Below are 10,753 nucleotides of genomic sequence, written 5' to 3'. Positions count from 1 at the left end.
TAACTATACAGGGAAACAACAGGGTACTGTTACCAGTGATGTATAACTAACTATACAGGGAAACAACAGGGTATTGTTACCAGTGATGTGTAACTAACTATACAGAGAAACAACAGGGTACTGTTACCATTAAAGAGTTAATAAACAATGGAGAATCTAAGTGTTGCTATAAGTACAGCAGTTCAGTTCTGGTCCCTTAAACATCTGTGTCCCTATAAGAATGAACCACTGATTTTCTATTTGGCACTTTGTTAGTCCAATCATGTGATCATGAATGCAGTGGGCTGCAGCTGGCAAATTCTTTCTCAAAACCTGTAGGGGGCCATATCTTTGCTGATTACAGGGAAACAACATCTAACTACCATGGCATTAATAAGAGACTGTCAATTTTCTCCTCTGATCAGCTGTTACTACTTCATTTCTGACTCGCCATCACCTAGTTATAATGATGAATCTTGCTTCTGTTACTTGTATGTTAGTTTGTTTATTTTCCCCCTTATATATTATAGTTGTATGTGCTACCAAACATATGTTGTTTTATGTATTGGTTTGTGTTATCCTCATCCTGGATCATACAGGGGGATTCCTGATGGATAACACATCTTACAGGGGGATTCCTGATGGATAACACATCTTACAGGGGGATTCCTGATGGACCCTTCATCATACAGGAGGATCCCTGATGGACCCTTCATCATACAGGGGGATTCCTGATGGATATAATACATCATACATGGGAATTCCTGCTGAACCCTTCATCATACAGAGGGATTCCTGATGGATAACACATCTTACAGGGGGATTCCTGATGGATAACACATCTTACAGGGGGATTCCTGATGAACCCTTCATCATACAGGAGGATACCTGATGGACCCTTCATCATACAAGAGGATTCCTGATGGACCCTTCATCATACAGGAGGATCCCTGATGGACACTTCATCATACAGGGGGATTCTTGATGAACCCTTCATCATACAGGGGGATTCCTGATGAACCCTTCATCATACAGGGGGATTCCTGATGGACCCTTCATCATACAGGAGGATCCCTGATGGACCCTTCATCATACAGGGGGATTACTGATGAACCCTTCATCATTCAGGGGGATTCCTGATGAACCCTTCATCATACAGGGGGATTCCTGATGGATAACACATCTTACAGGGGGATTTCTGATGAACCCTTCGTCATACAGGGGGTTTCCGGATGGATAATACATCATACAGGAGGATTCTTGATGAACCCTTTATCATACAGGAGGATTCCTGATTGACCCCTCATCATACAGGGGGATTCCTGATGGATAACACATCTTACAGGGGGATTCCTGATTGACCCTTCATCATACAGGGGGATTCCTGATGAACCCTTCATCATACAGGGGGATTCCTGATGGATAACACATCTTACATGGGGTTTCCTGATGAACCCTTCATCATACAGGGGGATTCCTGATTGACCCTTCATCATACAGGGGGATTCCTGATGAACCCTTCATCATACAGGGGGATTCCTGATGGATAACACATCTTACATGGGGTTTCCTGATGAACCCTTCGTCATACAGGGGGATCCCTGATTGACCCTTCATCATACAGGGGGATTCCTGATGGATAACACATCTTACAGGGGGATTCCTGATGGATAACACATCTTACAGGGGGATTCCTGATGGACCCTTCATCATACAGGAGAATTCCTGATGAACCCTTCAGTATACAAGGGGATTTATGATGATCCCTTCATCATACAGGGGAATTCCTGATGGACCCTTCATCATATAGGGGGATTCCTGATGGACCCTTCATCATACAGGGGGATTCCTGATTGACCCTTCATCATACAGGGGGATTCCTGATGAACCCTTCATCATACAGGGGGATTCCAGACTGATGGCTAACACATCTTACATGGGAATTCCTGATAGACCCTTCATCATACAGGGGGATTCCTGATGGATAACACATCTTACAGGGGGATTCCTGATGGACCCTTCATCATACAGGGGAATTCCTGATGAACCCTTTAGTATACAAGGGGATTTATGATGATCCCTTCATCATACAGGGGGATTCCTGATGAACACTTCATCATCGCGGGGATTCCTGATGAACTCTTCATCATACAGGGGGATTCCTGATGAACCCTTCATCATACAGGGGGATCCCTCATTGACCCTTCATCATACAGTGGGGTCCCTGCTGGATCCTTTTATTACACATCTTGGCTGATGATTGTTTGTGAGATAGCTGGTTGATGGAGATGTATGACAGATTGTAAGTGCCCTGGCCGTGGGTCAGACTGTCCCCAATACAGACAAAACTAGGTCAACCTGTGAATATATCACTTTAATTTGTAGGCAAGTCACCTGGTAAACACAGACAAATAGGTGATGTTCTGTGTCATTACGGGGTAGCTAGAGAGAGAGCTAAAAACATTTTCTAAGTGACCGATTTTTACCTGTCTCAATGGTCAGATGATGACAAGTGAACGGTAGCTGATGCCTAGATATGAGTAAAAGATATAGATACATCCTTCAATTTTAATTCTTATTATTTGAATACCTTAAAATGATGTAGTTTATTTTTTCACGTTTAATAAAAGATGAACTTAAATATTTTTCATACAATTTCTCTTATATGGTAATGTCCTTATATTTAAAAATGTTCTGTTCAGACTGTTTGAGGAACAAATAAAAAAAAATCCTGCAAACATGATCATTTGCAAAGGATATGTATGGAGTTAACCTGATATTGATTGGACAGGTGGCTTAAGGTCATAGCAGGGGCGGATCCAGGATTTCCTAAAATGAGTGGCCGAGAAATTTTTCTCAATATTCAACGGTGTGCTGCGGTAGGCAGCAGCCCGAGCGTAGCGTGAGGAGAGGGAGGGTACGGGAGGGGGTCTTCCCCCCAAAAAATGTGTTTTCTAGAACGTCTTAACAACGATTTCCCATGTTCTGAGGATTGCTTTTATGTTTAATTAACAAGGAGAAAAAAACATATTTTAAGTATGGCCCAAAGACTTTTTTGTGTACTGGAAAGAAAATTAAAGTTTCGGTTCAAATTCTCTATCAACAGCGTGTTTTAGAAGTCGGATGGTATTATTATAGGGGCAACCTGCTGATGACAAATGTATGAATTCACAGGGGGCATGTTCATTATTACCTAATTTGGCGTCCCGCCCGCAAGGGGGATACGAGAGGTCCACCTTCAAAAAAAAAATGTAGGGACGCACAATATCTAGTCTATTCAGACATTGTACCTACAGTACAGTTCTTCATGTGATAGTTTGTCGTACAAAAGAACAAATAACACCATAACATCGTTGCTGATTAATTAATGAGTTACTCATGGCATCACTAAGTTGCTAAACAAACAGATAAGTTCAAATCAGTGCGACACCCAAGGCCACTAGCTATATAGTCTCGGGTTTTATAATTGTTGACTAATTCACTAGTGTAGACAATGATATATCTGAAATGTCCACGCTGATTAACTCATGTAAGAGCGTGCATATTACCAACAGTGGTACATTTGCTAAGCTATCTGGTTAAAATGGTACAACTTAGGAGGCACATACGCGTCACCTTTAAATTTAATTTAAAATGATCATACTTGTAAGTACAGCATATCATCTGGTACGTACAACTTATTACTACGTACACAACAGTATGCTGTGTGAAGATACTTTTTTGTACGTACACGATGGTAAGCTATAAGTACCACATTGAGATATGATGTTGTACATACAAGATAGTTAAACAGTTCCAACAATATATATAATACCAAAATAATCGAATGGATATGTTTAGTCGATTATACATAATATTGTCAGCCGAAAAAAAACTTTATCGCTCTTGTATAATGATATGATTAATATCGCCCGGGCGGTTAGGAAGGTTACAATAAAAAGCATTAATTTTCAGATCATCTATAACGAGCTGTCAATAATATAATTATGCAACTTATGCTAGTATATTTCCGCCGAGCGCTGCAAGTTGCAACTTGGGGTTTTGCGGAGGTGGTAAAATAAAAAATAAAACACTTTAGCGTCAAGATACAAAGTAGACGAGCGTAGCGATGCCAACAAGTATTGTTTTAATATAGAAAATATAGTACTTATGCTAGTATATTTCCGCCGAGCGCTGCAAGTTGCAACCCGTATGGGATGTGTGGGGCATAGTCCCAGATTTTTTTTTATACAAGCTCCGTGCATTATTTGATGCATTTTAAAATGTTAATATGTTCCCATTCCCCGCCGATCAGACCATTTCGGGCCGGCCCGGATAAGGTCAGTCCGCTGCCAAAAGGGGGGGCCAGGTGTGCCCCCCCTAAATCTGCGCCTACATAGGAGTGTATTGATAAACGGAAATAGGAAGTACATCCCTAGTTGAAAATCCAATGTAGGGAGACAGTATCACAGTTTCCGCATATTCTAATGTTTAATATTAAACTGATGAATATTGTATGTTTATTATTGAGAGAACAGTGTGTTCTCTCAATATTAAAGTATTTCTAAGCAATCCAGGCATTAATTCAGTTGTTTTTTTATCAATGAGTCAAATTTGTCCATTTTTCTTTACTTTAGGAAAACCGGCTACCTATTTCACTACTGTGAAGTTTTTCAAGAAAGATAACTCGTCCATTCAATTGCTATGTCATTATGGTTTTATTATAAAGTGTCGTCACTTTTTAATCGTTTATAGATAATTTATTTTACACAATTTTAGCATTTATTAAATAGATATACATTAATGCAATACTAATCTATGGCAGTATCATTTTTATTGACATGATAATTTTGCAAAAAATTGTCTCATTTTTTTTTCAAAATTCACTCCCTTTTACATAAGTTTCCATTTATAATCCTTAAAATTCTGCCAATCTATATTTTTTTGGTGGCAGAAGTTTTTCTTTATTTCATAGCAATATAACTACAAAATTTGAAAAAAAATTTACTGAGAAATGGTGTCACAATCCTATTACCTAAGTCAACACATTGGACTGTGTTAACAACATGACTAAACAATGAGATATCACTGCCTTTCATCTCAGCATTGTTATGGTGGTGTTTAAACAAGGTGAGAGATAGTCGTTAACGAAGCATAAAGGATCACTGACACACCTGGTCTAACAAGGTGAAGCCACTTCTTTATGTTTCACCATCCAGATGTGGAAGCCTTATAAACATTCCAGGGTTATTGAATTAATAATAGATTCTATGTGGAATTGTTTAGATTATACTGTCATTCTTCTGCGTCCTTATATACAGAATGGTGTGTTATATGGAATAAATAATGCTGTCATATATAATACACCTTTTGTCATTACTGAAGTGGCCATTATGATACTTCAGGAGTGATTTTCATGGAACTTCACACAAATGTTTGCCTTGGGCATTCCTTTTACAAATTTGAGTATTGTGTATGCCTTCTTAATCATTTGATTAAATTAAATCAACCGATCATATGCAATCATTGATCATGGAATACCAGCTAATTCCCATTACTAGGCAAGCCACGGGGACTGACTAAACATCGGTTCAACAAAAAACACTAAATTTTAATATATGTTCCTTTTTATGAAACATTTGAATAGAGTAATGATATTTGAATGGTAGTGTTGAACGGCTGTTAAAAGCTAAGGTTGTGTATATGATTGACTTATCTACTCAGAAAATTCGGCCCATAGATGCTAACATTGGTTCCTTGCTAGGATGACTATTTTCTGACTAGTTACATAATGTATTCAACGATATATACTTTCAAAACTGACCACGTGACCACCTACGTCATCGTTTAACAGCCGTTCAACACTACCAGTCAAAGTTATAAATCTAAAATGATTGCAATATATTTAGTCTCTCAATTTATTTAAATTATCATTTCCTCTATAACTTTATTGTTGCCAACACCATTAGGTATTAACAGATCAGTAATACGTATCTACTGCCAGGGCTTCTTGCTAATTGTTTATGACAAGAAAAGCATGATAATGTTTTATGAATTGGAAGCCATTCTCTGTATGATCCAATATCAGCTTGATTCAGCTGTCTGTAATGCTCAGGTCAGTGCCATCCTCAGTCTGGTATCAGGTCAAAGATATATGTTATATATAATGGTGTCTGGTGATAAGGGACTGCGGGTCAGTCTGAGTGTGTACAGAGCCCCCCTCATAGACCAGTATTAGGTTGGGCAACTGATAAAGTGGACATTCTTATCTAACAGGAATGTTGTGTTTTTACCACCATATAACATGGCCTGCCACACCTTAATGGGAGAGACTTGAACAACAAAAATCTGTAATATTTTAAAATCTGTCTGATTTAGCCAAAACTAACCTACAAAATTCATATTGGGAGGGGGGATATGTGTCCTGATCAGGTATCCTGGTATCTTCTGTAAAACTGTATAGAGTTATCACCACAGTGTTTACTTACACCAGATATCTCCAATGTCAAGTTTACTTTTCCATCATTACCCATCAACTTGTCACAGGGATTCGCACATAATGACTTTAATTAGTTTATGATGCAGTTTTTGTGACTGCCAAAAAGTATAATATATGTAGCACTATATTCTGTAAGGGGATGCTGTGTGTGTGAATATTGTGGAGGGTATATTTAAAGAGATATATACTGTATGAGTCTTGAGGGGATGGGTATATGTGGCATCGATCCTGTGGAGCAGGGTCGAAGTATGTATCAAATTTGGGGGAGTTAAGGGATATATAGATGTAAGATTTTTGGTAAGATGAGGCATTGTTGCGTGATTCTTGTGCGATGTATTGCTGCAGATTTTAGCAAGATCACTATCAGACATTAATGATTAAGTTATTCCATACTCTTCACACTGATATTATAACATTATTTACTTATATATTTTTATGTTTGAATGTAGCTGATGTTTTCGTATTTTGGGAGAATGCTAGTAGCTCTACTTGAGTGTTTTTTGGTCTAAAAGCATAAATATATACACACACACACACACACAGACACAGTGTAGTGTAGAGGTAATAATAAACAAAGTTCTATTAACACGACCATCAGAGTTATACCACTGTGATTATAGCTTTGACATCTCACAGATGTAGATGTCAGAACTAAAACGGTAATTTCACTTGTAATTTCACTAATTTGGGTCATTTCAAATGTCACCAGTTGTCATATTCATTCCCTAGCACTTAAATATGATTAGTATTTTAACGTGAAGTGCTCAATTTTGATGCTGATAATGTGAAAGCTGTTTGATGAAATTCCTTTAAGTAGGATTTTAAATGGATTTGCACTTGGGAGAGCTGCGATATCAAGATGTTTAATGGTGCTGTATAGAGTAGCCTTCTCACACCTTCATACGGTAAATGTTTTTTAGTTTAGAAAAAAGGGAATTAACACAAAAGGAAATAACTTATAATGTTATTATATATATATATTTTTTGGTATATAACTTATAATCAATGTATTTTTAAGTTTAAGGTATTGTCTATTGTTCTTTGTATTCAAGATAGTTTCACCTGAAACGTTAATAAAGCAGGGATTCTTGTTTCAGATGATTCCCTCCTTTTTACTGTTTTTTCCCATGATATTTAAATTCCTTAATTGTTCTGAAACAAACAAAAAATCATCTAAAAATGTCAAAGTTTCTTATGGGGTGAAGTATGTATGTGTCCCCTTTAAAGCTGTGGTCCCAACCCGCCGTACTTGCAAGTGCGTGCTGTCTACTTGCAAAAACGTGGGCAAAATTTGGGGATCCGTACGTGGTGAGTACCGCCTCAGTACGGATTTGGGAGCATGCAGACACACGGTAGCACTATAAGTGCATGAGGAACTTTCGCTGCGGTTGGGCTACGGATTCACCCCAGTACGGGTGACGCATGTGCCTTCTACAGTCAATGAGCGCACAACGCACTGACTCCGTGAGTCTTTTAAAAAAAATCCCATGGTCACTTGCTCTACGGATGGCGCACTTAGCACGTACGTGTAAGGACGGCCTCCGTATGATAACGTGGCAATTGCACGGAGATCGTACGTTGTAAGCAAGTTGTAAGCACGTACAACTCACTTACCACGTGTGCAACGTACGATGCACGCAACCGCTCACGGCCAGGCGTGGCATGCGGGCCTCGTACTTACACCTCGCGCAACCGTGCGAGTGACGTGCATTGACGTACTCTCTCCCTGCGATTGCCACTCCCCCCCCGTTTGGCCTCCCCAAAAAACGTACGTACTAAAAACATGCACGGTGGGTTGTGACCGGGCCTTAACTTAGGTTTCCCCCTTCTTTCCATTCTCTAATTATGTACATCCTTGATAAATTTGTTCACATTTGAAGAACATTTACCAGCTGTGTATAAGTAAATAGTGATGTGTACTTGTAGGATGGTCAGCCTGATCATATATTATTACTGTATCAGAATGTCAGTGCACTCGGTTGTCTCACCTGTGTTTATACACCTGTTGGTCTGCATATCAACTGTAATCGGACAAGTCAATTACAGGTGTCTCTGGAGTATATAGTGTTAGTCGGCAGGTATATATAACAGTGATTTGGCTGAACTATTACAGGTGTCTCTGGAGTAAATTGTGTTTAGGATTGCTTCATGTGGAGGATATACTATAGTGTTTGTAGAGGTTGGGCGAGTCATGTGACATTACCCTGAGGCCACAACCTGTAGTGATCACAGCTCCGTCAATGTTGGATGCTAATACAGGAAACTTGGAGTACCTGTTGTTTCTGTTTCGTATTATAAGTATGGGTTAAATTGTTGAATTGTCTGACTGGACTATTGCCAGAACTGAAAGGAAGTATGGCGGAGGTAGAATCTGACAACTGTTATACTAACAAGGCCTTCAGGTAATCCCATCCTACTTATACTGAGGTTGATAAGTTAGTTAAGCAGCGATTATTCTTTAACCTAATTCGAGGTTATGTACAGCTAGGATGGGCAATATTACATCAAATGAATTGATCCATGATAAAAACATCATATATCATTGTTGGGTTTCGAGAAGAAAATGACATTTGACTTCAACATGCATGTAAAGAAAAGTACTATAGGCATATACAGTAACAGTCGTGTCAGTAAAAGCTAGGTTGTCTGTGCCACTGATAGAATTGATACAGTGGATGTGTCAACATTGTGGAGGTCTGGAGGGTGGTACACACAACACTGGCTCCCTTCAGATTCTGACAGCCAGCAAAACTCTGATAACATGTGTGCCAGGATGCTGCTATAGATATACTCTGCTCATGTTCCCGATTCATATCAATATTTCTACCTGTGTCTTAATAGACTGAGCTTAAAATGGAGAGGACTAGCTAGCACGCCTCGTGTCAGTCATATATTATGTCACTTTGTCCAACATATATTTCATGTCACCTACAATTGCAAAATTTGTCCATGTCACCTACAATTGCAAAATTTGTCCATGTTTACATTCCTCTTGGGATGCAGAATATTACAAACTAAAATCGAGTCTCTTGCCTTAGTATGATATATTATAAAGAGTTATGGCCCCTTATTCACTGCATGTGTATATCCTATGATCTCAGTGTCAGCTACAATCACCAAATTCGGTATGCAAGAGTTAAAGCCCCTTTGTGCAATTTATACATGAAACATTTTCCTTGTTGTAGGTGGGACAGCAGTAAGATGAACATCCCCCACCGTATCCTCACGCCTGATGACCCTGACTCTAAGTCGCTGGGGAAGCCCCTGGAGAGTGACAGCAGCTGTGAGTTTGTCACACCACAGTCCTCCTTCGCTGATGTAAGTACACAACCACATACAAAATTCAATACCAAATTTTTCACAGAATTGCATTCTGAATTTGACTTATTTCGACACTTCTCTTTTGTGTTCTTTTAAAGAATATAATATTCCTGTCAGTGACCACTTCCTCTTATGTGTTCATCAATGTTTGCTAGTGACAGAGCCTGTGGAGTCCAGGGATCTGTGTTTACAGTGGTAGGGTACATCAGCAGCAGTCTACAGTGTCAATATAAGTAGCCAATGCATTCACACATGACATATATTACCATGCTGGCCTGATGAGGATAATATGATGAGTGACCATACCTAGCAAGTGACTGGTCAGTGAGTGTTAACAGGCCTGAAGCTAACTGATTGCTGAGGAATGTTGCACTGACCTTACTGGTGACCTTAAAATGACCACTAAAGCCATGCATATAAATCAGCTACAAACAGATTCCAAAGTATGTGTCAGTATATACCTGCAGGTTCATACCTAATAGGATGGTCCTGATTACCTTATGTACCTGTTATTATACGGTACAAGAAGATATGTGGTGATATATAAGGTCAATGTAATCTGAGATAGCTACAAGCTTCATCTATAGTGAATCTCAGTAAGTTAAAAAGTGTTCCTAATGATTGCATTGTTGACAACATTCATATTTCAATGTTATCTATTTATTTGTGGATATAGTAATTCTGTATCATTTAGTTGGTTTTGGGGCTGTTTGATGGAGTGTGGATCATGATGTAGATGTTCATTCTTTCGTATAGTCATGCAGTTGAATTACAATCTCAGTAAACCTGAAATATGCCCTTCCGTATTTATCTTTGAGCATCACTCTACCTAATGGCATAGCTTCCTCAAGTAAGGCAGTTAGTGTCAATATATTGGTGGTTATTGACTGGGCAACCCTCCTTATAGATGTTTGGTGTCAAGACAATCCCTGAAGTACCCAGAAATTGGACATGTGTGTCAAGGGCAATACTAGT

General features: G+C 38.9%; 1 protein-coding gene across 9 annotated transcripts in view; it reads left to right on the top strand.

Annotated features, from left to right (window-relative positions):
* LOC110461813 (ras-specific guanine nucleotide-releasing factor RalGPS1-like) overlaps window positions 1-10,753 on the top strand; it is a 98,552-nt gene that overhangs the window by 59,798 nt on the left and 28,001 nt on the right. For 8 of the 9 annotated variants that reach the window (XM_021515491.1, XM_021515490.1, XM_021515489.1 and 5 more), the window contains one exon: window positions 9,643-9,775. In XM_021515491.1, the coding sequence (XP_021371166.1) occupies window positions 9,643-9,775 (133 nt within the window). Of the gene's footprint in view, window positions 1-8,546; window positions 8,860-9,642; window positions 9,776-10,753 lie in introns of those variants that run through there. The other variant, XM_021515494.1, reaches the window with a different exon arrangement.

The sequence above is a fragment of the Mizuhopecten yessoensis genome, unplaced genomic scaffold (assembly GCF_002113885.1).
Source record: "Mizuhopecten yessoensis strain PY_sf001 unplaced genomic scaffold, ASM211388v2 scaffold10685, whole genome shotgun sequence".
NCBI lineage: Eukaryota > Metazoa > Mollusca > Bivalvia > Pectinida > Pectinidae > Mizuhopecten > Mizuhopecten yessoensis.
The sequence above is the reverse complement of the archived record's forward strand: the minus strand, read 5'-3'. Positions and strand labels throughout refer to the sequence as shown.